Source organism: Trachurus trachurus (genome assembly GCF_905171665.1).
Source record: "Trachurus trachurus genome assembly, chromosome: 18".
Lineage (NCBI taxonomy): Eukaryota > Metazoa > Chordata > Actinopteri > Carangiformes > Carangidae > Trachurus > Trachurus trachurus.
The window spans coordinates 20,581,475-20,598,779 of record NC_139909.1 but is presented as its reverse complement, the minus strand read 5'-3'; the positions used below and the strand labels follow the sequence as shown (position 1 = coordinate 20,598,779).

The 17,305-nt window shown below is 41.9% G+C and overlaps 2 protein-coding genes across 5 annotated transcripts; both read left to right on the top strand.

The window, feature by feature from the left end:
• Positions 1 to 1,257: 1,257 nt before the first annotated feature.
• On the top strand, positions 1,258 to 7,181 carry serpine1 (serpin peptidase inhibitor, clade E (nexin, plasminogen activator inhibitor type 1), member 1). Of its 4 annotated transcripts, XM_083992775.1 has the most exons (8): positions 1,258 to 1,350; positions 2,728 to 2,960; positions 4,211 to 4,435; positions 4,797 to 4,991; positions 5,438 to 5,737; positions 5,858 to 5,944; positions 6,065 to 6,148; positions 6,735 to 7,181. In XM_083992775.1, exons 2-8 carry the CDS (start codon positions 2,729 to 2,731, stop codon positions 6,779 to 6,781), a joined length of 1,170 nt encoding a protein of 389 aa, XP_083848901.1. In that variant the 5' UTR covers positions 1,258 to 1,350; position 2,728; the 3' UTR covers positions 6,782 to 7,181. The 4 variants fall into 4 exon arrangements, with proteins under 4 accessions (XP_083848901.1, XP_083848900.1, XP_083848899.1 ...); XM_083992774.1 differs by having other exon boundaries at positions 6,065 to 7,181; XM_083992773.1 differs by having other exon boundaries at positions 5,858 to 6,148.
• Positions 7,182 to 8,059: 878 nt separating this feature from the next.
• Positions 8,060 to 16,474, top strand: ap1s1 (adaptor related protein complex 1 subunit sigma 1). Its single transcript, XM_083992854.1, has 5 exons — positions 8,060 to 8,208; positions 10,254 to 10,432; positions 12,146 to 12,254; positions 12,338 to 12,475; positions 13,944 to 16,474. Exons 1-5 carry the CDS (start codon positions 8,206 to 8,208, stop codon positions 13,989 to 13,991), a joined length of 477 nt encoding a protein of 158 aa, XP_083848980.1. The 5' UTR covers positions 8,060 to 8,205; the 3' UTR covers positions 13,992 to 16,474.
• Positions 16,475 to 17,305: the final 831 nt, after the last annotated feature.

Genomic DNA, 17,305 nt, shown 5'->3' with positions numbered 1-17,305 from the left:
AATAGAAACTCCTCGTTGCCCCTTTAAGTGATTGACCACAGCTGTGAGTATTAAAGTACATCACTTCCTGTTCAAAACTACACACTGAGGAAGATGCTGTCGAAACCGGTCTGTGTTTGAAGCGCCGACGCGGTTTGCAATAAAAGACAATGAGAAGGACACGAGTGTTGCTGGCCTTTCTGTGCAATTTTTGGCCGTGCACCTCTTCAGTTTGTTCCTGAAAGTTTTTTTTTGGAGAGTGCGTGTTTTTCTTTGTTTTGAAAAATGTTACACACAAAAGCTCATCCTCTGGAAACTCTGAATATCCAGAATGGAACAACATCACAAAACACCAGCTCAATCAATCTGATCTCAAGCTATATTTCAGTCTCAATAAATCATGTCTCCATGGTCCTTTGAACTAGGAACTTACACGATCCTTGTCCATGTTGGTTTCACTTAACTCGTGGAGTCAAAGTCTCCTCCTGGAGGTGAAAGCCATGTAATGCTCCACTTGGCCAGACTCCATATAGCAACTGCCACACAAAGACTGTGAGGAGTGTTTGTTCAGTCAACAAAGTCTGAGGTGAACTTAGAACCTCAGTCAATGACGTCTCTGCTGGTTGTCATTTTTAAAGCAGGACAGCGGCATGGAACGACACTGTTACAGTATATGTTGTTTTTCTGGAGCCACAGTGTGCCAACACAGCGCTCTCTTTGACATCAATGGATGGTGTCATAAACCTCCTGCATCTTTCTCCAAGCAGCAGCCAGACCATTGTACTACTGGAGTTTGTTTTATGTTTTTCACAGTAACTTTCCCAGACGTTGGTCACTGATGAATCTATTGTGTGCACCAGATAAATTAATTCTGAGATAATAGAAACCTGTTGCTCATAAGTCTGGCTTAAGTTACCTAAGATCCAAACATACTTTAAATTCATTAGGAAATGAAACATAAATCATTTCCTGTGCATTCTCCCCAGCACTTGGCTTCCAGACAAACATAACCGAAGTTACTGTAAAGCAAATGCCAAAGTGGTGTGTGTGTGTGTGCGTGTAAACATTGAGTGACTTTCCATATGTTTTGTCATGCTGTGAGTGAGAGACACAGACTGATAAAGAGAGTCCAGAGGAGTGTGTTCTTGAAAAGGAAGCCTGTCCAGACAGAGTTAGATGACATCACCGTCTTTAATGAGTGTGCGTAGCCGGGGGGGGGGGCGGGGTTTCCACCATGGAGGGCAGCTCTCTCTCCAGTATAAAAAGGCCTGAACTCAGTCAAGTCTGTCAGACGTGAAGCAGCACAGGAGACTGAAGCTGAAACAACAGAGACTTGCAAGCGCCGCAAAACCAACAGATTCCAATCACAAGGTAAGCATCACAAATACACAATAACTTTAACTTTAAAAGGTTGACAGGACATTTTTGTTTTGGTGTGCAGTGACAGAATATATATACTGTATATATATATATATAAAAAAAAAAACATTAGTGACATCTTCAGTATCTGAACATGTGTTGAGTTGTAATCTGGAGAGTTACATATTATTGTAACCATCAATTACTTTTCGCTGGCTTTAATAATGAATTTAAGTGGTACTACTCTAACAGTGACAAATACATTAACTCAACTAACTTATGAGATATAGATAACGCTTCTAACTTTTTGGACATAAATATATAGGATGTTAAAGAGTAAACTCTGCAACATCTAAACTACCTCTGCAACACCTAAAATACCTCCATCTTCATTTGATGCAACACTATTTTACTATACTCATTAAAACATTTGGAAATGTACCTTTGATATGTTGATATGAGAGTGGACAGTACAGAGTAAAATTTGTGTATGTGAATAACTGCAGAGTTATTATCAGATGAAGATGTGAAGGTGATTTTTATTTTTATTTGATGGAATAAACTATGAAAGAATTTACAAATGCACTGATTATCCAGTTAGCTACTAATTCGGTTCATTTGTGAGCCGGGAGAGACTTCAGACCCCCCCCCAAAAAACTCAAACAACACAATATGGATTCTCAGTGTCAAAACCGAGAGGTGACCTCATTCAGCGTAAAGCTTGGGATAACACTCTGCACAGAAGTGAAAACGTGTCTGTTCACAACTCAGTGAGTAGACAGAGGGACGTAGTCTGAGGTCTCAGGTGGTCTCAGTGGAGCCACTATTCATCAAGCTGCTGAGTCGCTGCTCAGTGGAAAACCAGCGTTACTGCCTCACTCTGTTAACACACACATTCAGCATGACTCACACTGGATTTCTTGGATCTTGGATTCTTCACTTTTTCTTTCAGTCAGTTTTTTTTTTTGTAATAATCTGTTTCTCAATGATCACTGTCACTGATGGGAAATCTCCTGTGTGGAAGCGGCCTCAGTTTGCTGGAAGCTAAAAATATCTTTGGCTTCTGTCCAAAACTCCCAGAGTTTTACAGAAACCATCTGACAGCTATTCATTAGTTACTCAATGAGTTGAGCTCCCTCTTAATGAGAAACAGAATGAACTCACAGATCTTCTCACAGATTCACTCCTCTTTCAAACTATAGGCAGAACTTTGTCCTCGTGAAGGCAACTGAAGTGTTTGCTTTGAGGGATTCACTGTTTACACATCTTTTTACATCTTTGTGCAAAGATGAGTCAGAGTGTGTAACTGCCCAGTGGCCTGTCTGCATAAGGAAAGGGTGTGAAATTCAAGTGTTTTCACGTAGCTACTTGTTCTCCTGTCTTTCCCAGGATGCTTTGCCTTTTCGTGCTGCTGACCCTGAGCACAGGGGGGCTAAGCTCTCTGCAGGACAAACAGACAGATTTTGGACTGAAGGTCTTCCGCCAATTGAGCGAGGACTCCGTGGACGAGAACCTTGTCTTCTCCCCGTACGGCGTGGCCTCGGTCCTGTCTATGGCACAGCTCGGTGCTGCAGGAAACACCAACAAGGCCTTAACTGCTGCTCTGGGTTTCTCTCTGCGAGGTGAGTAACACATGATGTAATATAAAACAATATGATTACCCACTGGGTTTTACTGAATAAGGCAATAATTGGAAAAAACAAACTATTCAAAACAATGTGACAAATCTTTAGCAGCAACATACTGACCCCAAAGTTGTGATTGTGTAACACTGACCTCTGCTGGTCGGTCAGTCTCACTGCAGCAGTTGGAGTTTGAAATTCATTGAGGTCCATTTTATGAATATATCCTCAAGTGATAATGTCTGTTATTGTTCAGTGCTTTGAGGTAGCATTGTAGTTACATCAGCATCTCTGTAGATTGTAGTCAAATACAGAATACAGTACACAAATAAATAGTAAAATAAGAGAGACGCTGGGCCCGTTAAAATAGAAATGTTTGGACAAAACTTAACAATTGCTGACCTCTGGTCCATATACCACTTAGGCTACTTATTAAGAAAATGCTATATTTCTTTTCCTGATATATCCCTGGCCCTCCATAAGTTAGCCATGTCAGTGAATTACAAAGTTAAAGCAGATATCAGTGGAATGTTTTTGTTAATATAAGTCCTAAATAGTCCTATTTTCCGTCAGCAATCACTTACATGAAGTATTTCAGCCTAAACACGAGTCTCTCCGTCACTCTGCTCTGCTGTAACCCGAGGAGAAAATTTTCCTTGTGGGATACAAGTGTTATCCAATGAGGAGAGAGAACGGCATGAAGGGCTGTGTGTGCAGCCAAGGGATGCGCGTGAATGTGGTGACGTAGCACGAGGACCAATTGATGCCTGACAAGGGCGGGGGCTGCTAACTCATGGTGCGTTCAAAGAAACTCGTACTTTGTGTTTTTCCTTCCTGTGAAGTCATACCAGTTCGATCTGGTACGAGTTCACGGGTCGGAAGTTACGAGTGGCCGTTATAGGGAACTTTCACAGACAACAGGATGGTAAAAACACGAGCTACGGGTTACCTGGAACGCTACCAAGTCGTAGTTGTGACTTGAAGCTGTAACTTACGGTTTCAAAAGCCTGCCTTGAACGCAGCATTAGCCGAAACGGCCGTGAAGCTGATATCTGCTTTAATGAATATGCTTTTTAATTTTTAGAAAGAAAAAACAATAATCAACTGATAGATGATAGGCCTACATGTAACGACAACATCTACTGCCACATTAAATACATCATACAATTTACAAGGAAATAAAAGCTAAATGTAAAAATTGCGTGTTGCTGACCAGTGTCACACTCCTCTAACCCTCTCCCCTCCTCCAGAAAAAGGGCTGGCACGGCAGCAGCGTCTCCTGCAGCGGGATCTGTCCAGTGAGGAGGGGGTGGACACGATCAGCGGGGTGATGGTGGAGAGGAAGATGAGCCTGGAGAAGGGATACCGCCGTGCGCTGGCCAAGGCCTTCCAGACTCACCCTCACCAGGTGGACTTCACTAAGCCAGACCAAGCAGTCGGCATCATCAACTCGTGGGTCTCAGACCACACTGCAGGTAATAAATAGCTCTGTCCAGGGGCGTTGCTAGGAATTCTGGGGCCCCTGAAAGAATACTAAAGTGGGCCCCTACCCCCCCTGACTTTTCCGCTTTTTATTTTTATTATCATTTTTTATTTAGCCTACTTTGTTTTGATGCTAATGCAGCATTACTATGAGTATTAGTCAGGGTTTTATGCTAAATAATTCAGTCATACAAAGATTAGACTAATGGGGTTTTTTGTGGGCCCTACTGGGCGCTGGGCCCCTAGAGTTATCATCACCTTTCTCCTCTACGGCCCTGTCTCTATCCAGTAGCCCATAGGCTACTGTTGGCAGACTTCTCTACAGCGCTGACTCATGTTCATTTTTCTTTGTAGGAGTCATCCCCGAGTTCTTGGCACCCGGGTCTCTGACTGATGAAACCCGCCTGGTCCTCCTCAACGCTCTCCACTTCCAGGCTCTGTGGAAAGTCCCCTTCGACCCCACACTGACACAGGAGAGGATGTTCCACTGTTCCAATGGCAGCAGTGTCCCTGTGCACATGATGAGACTCACAAACCGCTTCAACTATGGTAGGTCGACTCTGCACGTGGCTTCTTCTTAGTTTGATCTCAGGTTCACAGAGAAACAGGTTAGGTTAGTTGGTTAAGTTAAACATTGGCTTAAGCAGCAGCAGATGATGTGAAGATTAACTTCTCTCAAGGCATTGTCAATACAGCACTTTATTAATGTTTAATGTTAAATTTAACTTGTGTGATTGTTTAATCTGAATTTTGCTGCTGTGTTTATTTATTCATGTTACCTATTCACTGTATTTGTATTATTGCATTTATCGTATTCAGTATATTTTATCCTATTCTAAAGCCTGACCAGGGACAAAGACTGCAAATTAGCTGAAGCTAGATGTCTTGTATGCATCGCATTTTCCATTTTTTGTGGCAATGTTGTATGTATTGTCCCTGTTAAATAAACAGTAAAATAAAAAATAAAAAACACATATCTCCTCCTCTATCAACAGGTGAATTTGTAACTTCTGAAGGGGTGGACTATGATGTCATCGAGGTCCCATATGAGGGTGAATCCCTCAGCATGTTTTTGGTGTCACCCTTTGAGCCTGAGGTTAAGCTCAGCACAGTCGGTTTGGATCTGAGCATCCAGAGGATTCAACAGTGGAAAGCAGAAATGAGGAACGTGAAGAGACGGCTGGCCATGCCCAGGTTTACTCTGGACTCTGAAGTGAACCTGAAGACAACTCTGTCGAAGATGGGTCTGACGGACATGTTCAACTTTGCCACTGCTGACTTCACACGCATAACCAGTAAGATAGTTATCTACTCACTTAGTCCCTTAACTCACAGTTAAAAGATGTGACATGTACCCCATGATAGAGCTGCAGTTATAGCTACTATATGACCTCTCTGTCTGTTTGCACCTCCAGCTGACGAAAGGCTGTGCATCTCGAAGGTCCTCCAGAGAGTTAAGATTGAAGTAAATGAGCAAGGAACCAAAGGAGCATCAGCAACAGGTAGGTTACACACACACATGTGGACACGCATGGCTGGATGCAGGAGTGTGCTTGGTGCTGGGAACAATGAAGCCCTACACATTACAGCAACTGACCTATTTCCTTTCTTCCCTCTTGTAGCTGCCGTCATGTTTTCTCGTATGGCAGTAGAGGAAATCACTCTGGACCGACCGTTCCTCTTCCTCATTCAGCACAAACACACAGGTAACACTCCTCTCAGTTTTCATGTGACATCGTATTTTATAGGGCAGCAGACACATTTTCAAATGTGGTTTTTAAAACACATGCAAGAACCATTTCCATTATATATTATTATTTTTTATTTGCACATTATATAACCTGGATAAACAATGAAAATAGTCAAATTAAACATTGTGCAGGAGAGGTGGAAGCCAAAAAAGGCTTATATGAAAATACCTCCCCTATGTAAAAAAAACAACAACAGCGCTGGTCTTCAAAATAAGAAGATAATACAGAAATTCATAAAAGAAAAAATAGAAAAGAAAAAAAGACACATTAACATTGAAAAATGAAAGATACTGAATTAATGAAAAAACAAACAAAAATGTAGGCTACATTAAAAAAAATTGTGTGTGGTGTTTTTAAATCATACATTTAAAAAGAATAATAATTAGTTAAATATATTTTTTATCAGTAATTTTTTTTAATCAATTACTAGACATTTCAGGCGACCCCATTTGAATTTCAGGCGACCCCACATGGGGTCCCGACCTCAAGGTTGGAAAACACTGGTGTAGAGTGTGACCGTGACTCTTCTTCCTGGTTTCAGGTGCTGTTCTGTTCGTGGGTCAGTTCAACCAGCCTCAGGAGCAATAATAACCCTTCGAAGATCCTTCACCAGCTGTGTCCGACTACTGCTGCTCATATCATGAACACACACACGTAATGACTATACACCAAGAGTCACATGACTGTTTGCATCCATTGACTACACACAGACACAACCGCTGAGACAGAGCTTTGACAGTTAAATGTAGTTTATACTGTATATTTGTGTTTATTTATTTCTTTGAATGTTTGACGCAAATGAAGGAAAGTGAACAAACTAGTTACTGATGTGTGACACTAATGCACTGTACACTGACAGATTGACACTGCATTAGTAACAAAAAAAAGATGTATTGTATCTATTTGTACAGTGTTTGTCCATGTATAATTTGTTACATTTGTGTTTTTGCAGTATTTATATTTATTAAAAGTCTATGTTTTTACAATTCTGTTGTGTCTGTCATGGTTGAATCATGGTTTCCCACATTTCCCACAGCTGAGTCATGGTTTCCCACATGGTTTCCCACAGTCATGGTTTCCCACATTTCCCACAGGGCTGCTGGTCATTAGAAATAGATGAATACCTGTCTAAACTTAGGTTATGGGGCCATAACATCAAAGACTCTGTCTCCATCAGAGCAAGATGTGGAATAAGGAAAAATATGAGTGTAAAAAAAATTAAGAGTTTTTTTTTTTCCTTGTTGCCTTTGTGTTACATGTTTACCAAATTATTTTGGTATAACTTGATGTCAGATCAGTCTGAACAGAACCTGGTCTACAGAGGACTTCTGTGGTTTATGTTGCATAAGGAGGAGCAGGATTAGCCGGGTTATCCAGGAGATAAAATGATCACGATCACACTGTCCTGTGAATTTGAAAAATAAAATTGTATTTTAAATAAATGTAGGCCTACATAAAACTGTGTTTATTCAAACCAAAATAAACTGAGATGGGATTTTTACAGATTAAAGCATATTCATTTTAATAGCTCTTATAGTCTAAATAAAAGGATGACAAACAAAGCAACAACTCACACATTCAATGCCAGAGAATGGAATGTCAAAGCCTACGAATCAGAAATACAAATTATAAAGGAGCAAATTGGACCAGATGACTATATTAATTTAAAAAGGAGCAACATATCATCTAGTTTATATTACTGTTATAAGATATACTGAATTGTTTGCTAATGTTTATCAGTTTTATTTCTTATGGTCGGAGTCTTACCCATGGATGTATAATAGATCCATGGTCTTACCTGAGAGCTGCAGCCAGCTGCGCGGAGTGCGCATGCGCGTAAGAGGCGGAAGTGCTCGGTGGAGCAGCGAGCAGCAGCAGCAGTCCAGTGGTTCAGCAGTGTCTGACAGACATGGAGCGCATCTGTTAGCCGCGGTGTGTCTGTCACCGTTGGACCGGTCCAGGGCTTCAGTTCGTCTCTAGCGTCGCAGCAGCTCAACGACAATAACTACGACATGGTGAGTTACCGCGACCGAGTTCCCTCAGTTCAGGAAGGCAGAAGCTAGGTGCTAAGCTAAATGCTAGCAAGGTGTACAATTTCAGGAAGTGTCCACCTGCGCTGCCTCTACCTGGCTGCTGTCAGCACAGCCTGCGAGCTCACACGCCATTTGATAAGCACAGGGAGTGAAATCGTCCCATTGTTCTGACAAGGTAATTATGTTTTATTGAGTATTTGGGTCGTGTTACAGTAAGTTAAGCGTCACCTGAACGTGATGTACAACTGTGAACATTAAACATCTGAATAGCGTCTCTCAGTCTCTGGGGGCAAGTCAGGAGCTTTAGCCCCCGACGAAACAATGATGGCGGCAGGTGATTGTTCTCTAGGTCACTGTTGTAGTCCAACTGACTGTTCTCCAGCCAGCTTATTGTTTCCAACCGCAGCCAACAACAGCTGTATCAGACACAAGTTTATTAATCATCATCACAATGAATGAAATTATACGAGTCATCTCTTCCTGTCATTGGAACAATTCACAGTCAGCAGTATGAGGGCTGACAGTGACTTGTCACTTGACTTAAACTTAAAGCAGATATCAGTGGAATGTTTTTGTTAATATAAGTCCTAAATAGTCCTATTTTCCGTCAGCAATCACTTACATGAAGTATTTCAGCCTAAACACGAGTCTCTCCGTCACTCTGCTCTGCTGTAACCCCAGGAGAAAATTTTCCTTGTGGGATACAAGTGTTATCCAATGAGGAGAGAGAACGGCATGAAGGGCTGTGTGTGCAGCCAAGGGATGCGCGTGAATGTGGTGACGTAGCACGAGGACCAATTGATGCCTGACAAGGGCGGGGGCTGCTAACTCATGGTGCGTTCAAAGAAACTCGTACTTTGTGTTTTTCCTTCCTGTGAAGTCATACCAGTTCGATCTGGTACGAGTTCACGGGTCGGAAGTTACGAGTGGCCGTTATAGGGAACTTTCACAGACAACAGGATGGTAAAAACACGAGCTACGGGTTACCTGGAACGCTACCAAGTCGTAGTTGTGACTTGAAGCTGTAACTTACGGTTTCAAAAGCCTGCCTTGAACGCAGCATTAGCCGAAACGGCCGTGAAGCTGATATCTGCTTTAAGAGCACTTCAATAGATAGATAGATAGATAGATAGATAGATATACAATTAATAATTCACTATAAGAGTGAAAACATGTTTTTGACAACAATAACCTAAAAATACTATTAAGTCTGTTCACACAGTTTTGTAGGGTACCAGGGCCGTTGCTAGGAATTCTGGGCCCCCTTAAAGAATACTAAAGTGGGCCCCTACCCCCTGACTTTTCAATTTTTTTTTTCTTAGACTACGTATGTATTATCATTTTTTATTTAGCCTTCTTTGTTTTGATGCTAATGCAGCATTACTGTGAGTATTAGTCAGGGTCTTATGCAGAATAATTCAGGCATACAAATATTAGACTACTGGGGTTTTTTGTGGGCCCCACTGGGCGCTGGGCCCAGCTATCATCACCTTTCTCCCCTATGCAACGACCCTGTATCTCAGTCTACCTGTCAGATTGCACAAGAAGCGTCTGTGAATTTTCGGTGGTTCAGCACAGTTTGGGTGAAACATTTGAAATGTTTTGTCATGTAGTTATCATCATTATGTCACTTGTACCCCCAGTCCTGGATGGATTCTGGAAGTGCTACAACCTGAGGTTGTGGTCATGTGATAGGATAGGCAGGCAGCCCTTCTCAAACTTCTCTGTCTTGATGCTGGGCTCATGTCAAGCTCGACTGCGCAACTTCACGGGCTGCTTGTCAATTTTAACCAGAGAAAAATGGAGGAAAACATGGAGGAGAATAATCCTGATCACATTTTCTTTTTTCTTTCTTTGTTTATTTGTAATGGGACTCTGCATTCATGCACATGCAAAAAATAATTTGTCGTAAGTATGCCAGATTTAGCTCAAGAGTTTCCATCTTTAGTCCCATGGTCCAAAATAAATATCTCATATATTATCAGATACATCTGTGTTGAGTTTTCACACTGCGTGTCTGTGTGCAGATGCGGTTCATGCTGCTATTCAGCCGTCAAGGGAAGCTGCGGCTTCAGAAGTGGTACACAGCTACAGCCGAGCGCGACAAGAAGAAGATGGTGAGGGAGCTGATGCAGATTGTGCTCGCCCGCAAACCAAAGATGTGCAGCTTCCTAGAATGGAGGGACCTGAAGATTGTCTATAAAAGGTAAAAACCACTGATTCACATGATGTCAGCCTCACCTGTTCTCACCTCACGATAATACTGAGTGATGACGTCATCATTTTAGTGACAATAATCACTATGCTGGTTTTTTATACAATTTCATGTCTAGTTATGACAATGCTGTTGGTACGACGGAGTATTAGGGCCACATTGAGAGAGAGAAAAAAAAAAACACAGACTTAAAGAATAAAGTCGTAAATTTCCTACGAGAAAAAACTTTATTCAACTTGTTGTGCTTTTTTGATGAGCAACGGCAACTGGAATATTCAAAAACTGTCAGAATAGTCAATAAACATTAACTTTCTTTGAAAATTAAGTCTAAAAAAATATTTTATTTAAAAACTTTAAAACCACTTTCGGTATTCGGTTATTCGGCCAAGCCTTTTGATTTTATTCGGTATTCGGCTTTGGCCCAAAAAATGTTTGTTGTTGGGGTAATTACTAATTAATGAAACACATACTTTTGAACAAAATAATTAATTTTTTTGAATAGACAACAAAATAAGTTACACAGTGGGGCTTTTGTATTATGATACAATGACAATAAAGGTCTCTTTCTTTCTTTCTTTCTTTCTTTCTTTCTTTCTTTCTTTCTTTCTTTCAAGCCAATCAGGGCAAAGCTCTGTGGTCACTTATTTAGTGCAGGTGAACCCGTGACTGTTGCAATCATGTGACCTAGTGATGCTTCCCAGTGTATCGCATTCAGTCCAGTGGGTCTCTTTGGTGTACATGACCTGTGTGTTCATCAGCTGCTGTGGAAGTAAATCTCTGTCATGTGTATTAAACCCAAACCATGCGTGGTTATACTTGTAATGAAGATGTGAATTCCACGTTGTGGTAGAATGTGACACTAGTAGTGATGTAATCAATGTATCCATGTCTACCTCTGTGCGTATCTATTGACAACATTAGGACCCCATAGAATTAATTATGGTGGGGTTTTTAAAGTTCAGTTTTAATGTTTTAATCACTGACCACATCAAACATTTCTATGCTACTGTAGTACTTTGGTCATAGTACACCTGCAGGTATAAAAGCTCTTGAATTAAAGTTCAGTGAGGCACCTGATCTGGTTTTACTATTCAGCTCCCACAGACTAGGAAGTGGGCTCTTCTGTTTGTCTGTTTGAGAATGCAGAGGTGGACAAACAAAAGTCGTTTTCTAATGTGTGATAAAGTATAGTCTGTTTGTGAAGATATTATGTTTACAGTACATAAATCATTAAACCATCTTATTATTCTACAAACAACAATAAGGTCTAAACTTGGCACTCAACTTGAAGAAGGTGTCATCCCAGTCATATAAGAATGACATCCTGAAACTGCTCAGTGAATTAGCCTGTCTATATGACTTAAGCAGTTCTGTTTGAGATACTTACAGTTTACAGGATTAGCCTGGGGGTATAGAGGGTGTTAAACATGTGCTTCATTAGACAGAGACAGGCTTGTTAAGTCTGTAGAGGTCTAAATAGTCATGCTGCAGGCAGTATTTGTACTCAAACAACACACATTGTGTCCCACAGTACAGGTGAATGTGGTCAGTAACTAGATGCTTTAAATTCAAGCTACCAGTCACATACTTTCAATGAATATAGGCAGATACAGGCATCTGAGTATCTCTGGGAAACATCACATGTAGTCTTCGTCATCTTCCAGCCAGAATGAAGTAAGCCTCTTCATGCGTGTGTTCCTGCAGGTATGCCAGCCTGTATTTCTGCTGTGCAATAGAGGAGCAGGACAATGAGCTGATCACTCTGGAGGTGATCCACCGCTTCGTGGAGCTTCTGGATAAATACTTTGGCAGCGTGAGTTAAATTTCTCTGGTCTTCATCTGTCAGGGTGGTAGAAGTTAAATGTGAGCATTGATTACTGGTGTGTGTCCATGCAGGTATGTGAGCTTGACATCATCTTTAACTTCGAGAAGGCGTACTTTATTCTGGATGAGTTCCTGATGGGCGGCGAGATCCAGGACACGTCTAAGAAGAGCGTCCTCAAAGCCATCGAACAGGCCGACCTCCTGCAGGAGGTAAAGTGGGCTCCAGGGGTTTCTGTTGAGCCTGCATGATATGAAGAAAACAGTTGAATACTACAGAAATGATATGACTTGTGTGACAAATTAGTAAATCTTTAAAGGGATAATTCAACATTTTGGCAAATTGGCCTATTGCCATAATCGCTATAGTCATAGCAGTAGGTTTGTTACCTTTATTTGTCGGTGCAAGCTATTTTTAGAACGGCGGAGCAGAGCCGCGAGCTGCTCAGAGCTATGCTACGGAGGCTAATGGGATTTCTTGGTTTCCCTCATCAAACTCATCAAATACACAATCCAAAAACTCCAAAACGCTCTTGTGGACACGTTGTGACCTGCACATTCACCACGCTATGAGATAATAACAGAACGTTACGAGACAGAGTCGTTTTAGAGGTAAATTCATGCAAAACTGCTGATGCGCGTTGCCTTCAGGGACAGTTTTCAGCAAGCAGTCTCTGTATTTACCTCAAAAACAACTCTATTATTATCTCATAGCGTGGTGAATGTGCAGGCCACAACTTGTCCACGAGAGCGTTTTGGAGTTGTTGGATTGTGTATTTGATGAGTTTGATGAGGGAAACTAAGAAATCCCACTAGCCTCCGTAGTGTAGCTCTGAGCAGCTCGCCGCTCCGCCGTTCTAAAAATAGCTTACACCGACAAATAACGGTAACGAACCTACTGCTATGACTATAGCGATTATGGCAATGGGCCAATTTGCCAAAATGTTGAACTATCCCTTTAAGTGTGTATATTAGAGGTGACTTCAAAAAGTCGACGATTCGTTAAATCGATCCAGAGGAGTCTGATTGGACTGCAAATCTCGCCGTCAAATGGTAGCAAAATGTGGTTATGGAAAAAAAGATTGTACCATTCTGACTACATGGGGGTGCTACATAGAATTTCTCACAGCACCTGTATACACACACACCTATGACACTCGACCCCTGATTCTGCCATACAATCAGTTCATACAACAATGGGACTTGCAAGTTTTCATTCTCCATTCACACGTATTAATTACTCATCACTACACTTAACTGCCAGGAAAAGAGAGACAGTGATGCATGTTGTGTAGCGAGCCTAATCAGTGAGATCAGGAAAAGAATGGATGGAGAATGTCCTGTTATTGTTATCTTATGCCAGCAGAAGAATTAAATTAGTTTATTTGGGTGTTTAAGCTTTTTCCTCCGGAGCGGAAAAAAATGCAAATGAGATCATGAATCAATGTGGGGAAACAACAACAGGATTTGACAATTAGTCAACTAAAGGCCAAATCTGACCAATCAGATTCGACTATGAAAATTCTTAGTCAGGGACACCCCAAGTGTATAACAACAGAGACAGATGTCACTGTAGGCCATCTCCTCCATCCTCCCTCCTCTGCTGCAGGGTAACACTACTGGGTCAGGGATTTAAATAGTGTGAGTCCTCCACCTGAACTTTTTGTCTTTGCCTTTGCAGGAGGACGAGTCTCCCAGGAGTGTGCTGGAGGAGATGGGCTTGGCATAGTCCACATTACTGCTGAGAGAGACTGTAGATACTGAGGTGGAAGACTGGATGAGAGGGGACAGGACAGGATCCAGATCTGAACCGCCTGGGACCAAGGACCTTGGCTCTTGGTGTCTGTGGGGACTGTACAGGGTTTAACTGGGAGGAGACTCAGTCAGGAGTGAGGATCCTTTCACTGACAGGCCCTTCAGCTGCGTGTGTGTGTGTTTGTTTGTTTGTGTGTTTGTATGCGTGTTTGTGTGCGGTGTTGAGGAAACGGGGACTGTTGAAACTTGTGTGTTCAGACATCCAGCATTGCTGTCAATGAGTCGAGAAAAGCCGACAGCGAGAGTACAGAGGACACTGATGTAAGTTTTCCACTGAGTCGGTCGAACCATCTCGCCTTGTGATTTGTGAGGTTCTGATAAGACGACGAGTAACTGGACGTCTCCAGTGATGGGGCTGAGATTTTCATCAAATCTCACATTAAGTCAAGAATCAAGTTTCTGAACACTTCTTGACCCGGTCTGCTCTCATCTCTCATTATCTCTCTGGGTTCTGCAATGATCAACTAGCAGCTCACATTGCTAAGTCTGTTTTTTAAATGTCCTACAATCAGCTCAATGCTATCATTCCTCTGACTCTCAAACAGGAAAAAAAAACAGGAAATGGTGACTTTGTTGGGGACTTTTTTCAGCGATGGATTAAGCCACGTTTGGTGCTGCAGTGAGTATGTGAGGGAGTAACGCACAGATCATGGCTGTGATGGTTTTGGTCTGCAGTTTGGTGACAATTATAAAATCTAAAATATTATCAGACTTTGAAAGGAAGCTTCTGTTTTTACAAATTGTCAAAGCTTTATTCCTGTTTGTGTGAATATAAAATGACTCAAACAAATGCAACAGCTGTGTTCAGATAAATATTCAAATTATTTATGAAATAGAGGGGTAACAGTCCAGCATTTAAATATGAAACAGAACACCTTGATGATTGAGGGTCATGTAGGTGATATATGCATTACATCATAAAGCCATAAAGAGTCATTGGGCTATGAAGTTCCCCTGACCCCCATAGCTCAGCTTCCTGTTTTCCTTTTATCCAGCCGTTCTGTCACTGCTTCATCTACAGTAGATGTTATCACAGTCATCTTAACCAAATCCATGTTGCCCAGGGTGATGAGCTGTGGGTCAGTGATCAGTGGACCAAAGGCATTTCAGCCTGAAACAGCTGGTTTGCATCTGTACCACCAGTGGACTGATGGACCTGCTGAGATGAAAATGTCGAGACCAAACAATTTCACAAAGACACGCACATACGTTACCTCTTGTCTCTCAGCAAGAAGGTTCAGGGTTCGATTTCTGGGTCTGGGACCTTTCTGGGTGGAGTTTGCAGGTTTTCCCTGTGTCTGCATCGGTTCCCTCAGGGATCTCTGGCTTCTTCCCACAGTCCAAATTTAATCAAGCAGAGTAGGATGATTCGTTAAAGGTGTGTGCTTTGTTGGTCTCTGCATGTGGCCCTACAGTAGACTGGCGACCTAGGTCAGCTGTGATTGGCTCTAACCCCTGCAACCCTTCATGGATAAGTGCTATAAACAATGGATGGATGCAGGTGCCCGTGGTGGTTAGAAACTGTGGTTAGAAAAATAGTTGGCTGTAGATGTAACAGTGACAGGAGGAGTAACTGAGGATGTGAATACTGAGATAACAGATTTGTCTTGGTTACGCCATCTTTTTTACCCATCAGCCTCTCCTCTGTGAGAGATGAATGAACATTATGTGACCTACTCTTGTTGACAAAGATGCAATGTAACTTCAACACTGTCGAAGGTCTTTTCACCCAGTACATCCACTACATATCCCAGGATTCCTCTGAGTCTGGCCTAGTCATACAACTGTCTTCAGTTATAAATCACAAACTTGACTGAGATCTCAGAGATTAAATGTTTTGATCCTGTCACACTAAATGCTCAGTTTGCACAAAAAATTACATTATTATACCAGTAACACCAGTTACAGAAAATCCATCAGTTAACATTAGGTCAATCAGTCACGCCATTTCTCATGTTTCGTGTGTTTGAACGTCCTGACTGAGTCTGATCTCTATGAACTGTCAGTTGTTGTGTCATGATGCAGTCAGTGTCTCTGAAGGCACTGATCATAAATATGATAGAAGTAACTTCCAGACCCTGTCCACTTCCACACCTCCACCAAAAAAGGTTTTTACCCAGTTTTTTGAGTGGGCTCAGATATTTGACTCTGATCCTCCTCACCTCCCTCTATAACCTTCATCCACTGTAGGACTCTGAGTCTCTGGTCAGTCAGACTAAAGTGAATGTTAATGATTGTTTTGTCCTGAAATGACATGTAAAATATGGTACTGGTTCCTTGAGGATGATGAGTGATGAAGGCGAGAGCTGCACAGGGCTGTGTAGGAAATGAAAAGTTTCTGCAGAATAAAGGGATCAATGTGTGAATGTAATTTTATAAAGAAATAAAACATTTTAAGCTAAATTCAACTGTTTCCAAATTTCTGTTTGTTCTGTACTGAAAACAATTGTTGCATGTCACCCTGACAACATAAAGGGCACAAATTAGGCCCCATTTTTAATGAACATCTCAATGGTTTATCATTAAGAACGATACATATCATTTTGTACACTCCTATAAAGTCCTAGCTGTGTATGTGTACAGGAAACTGGATGCCGTGCCAAGAGGGACAGAGCTGGCTCTTTTCCCTCAGGAGGCTCAGGTCATTTGACATCTGCAGTGAAATTGTGAACATGTTTTATCAGTCAGTTGTGGGTGGGTCAGTGTGCTGTTTATGCTGAAATCTGCTGAAGCAGACCTGGACCGAGGGCCGTTGTATAGGGGAGAAAGGTGATGATAATTCTAGGGGCCCAGCGCCCAAAAACCCCAGTAGTCTAATCTTTGTATGACTGAATTATTCTGCATAACGGCGTGTTCACACCGGGCGCGAGGCAAATTTTTTGCACGATAAGATTACATACAAAGTCAATGTACAGACGCGAATGGACGCAAATTTGTGCCGGCGGCGCGAGTAAAAACAAATATTCCAGCGGGCAAACTCGAGCGAGTAGAGCAAGGCGAATATTTTACTTGCGCCCGGTGTGAACGCACCATAAGACCCTGACTAGTACTCATAGTAATGCTGCATTAGCATCGAAACAAGGTAGCCTAAATAAAAAATGATAATACATACATAGTCTAAGAAAAAAAGTGGAAAAGTCAGTCAGGGGGGGGCAGGGGCCCACTTTAGTATTCTTTCTTTCAGGGGGCCCAGAATTCCTAGCAACAGCCCTGCCTGGACCTGATGCA

What these genes read in the sequence shown, in the direction of transcription:
- serpine1 (XM_083992772.1), top strand. Translation starts at nt 2,729, where the DNA reads ATGCTTTGCCTTTTCGTGCTGCTGACCCTGAGCACAGGGGGGCTAAGC. An exon ending in TCTGGGTTTCTCTCTGCGAG is followed by an intron (nt 2,961 to 4,210) that starts GTGAGTAACACA and finishes CCCCTCCTCCAG; the next exon opens with AAAAAGGGCTGGCACGGCAG. An exon ending in GGTCTCAGACCACACTGCAG is followed by an intron (nt 4,436 to 4,796) that starts GTAATAAATAGC and finishes TTTTCTTTGTAG; the next exon opens with GAGTCATCCCCGAGTTCTTG.
- ap1s1 (XM_083992854.1), top strand. An exon ending in CTGAAGATTGTCTATAAAAG is followed by an intron (nt 10,433 to 12,145) that starts GTAAAAACCACT and finishes GTGTTCCTGCAG; the next exon opens with GTATGCCAGCCTGTATTTCT. An exon ending in AGGCCGACCTCCTGCAGGAG is followed by an intron (nt 12,476 to 13,943) that starts GTAAAGTGGGCT and finishes TTGCCTTTGCAG; the next exon opens with GAGGACGAGTCTCCCAGGAG.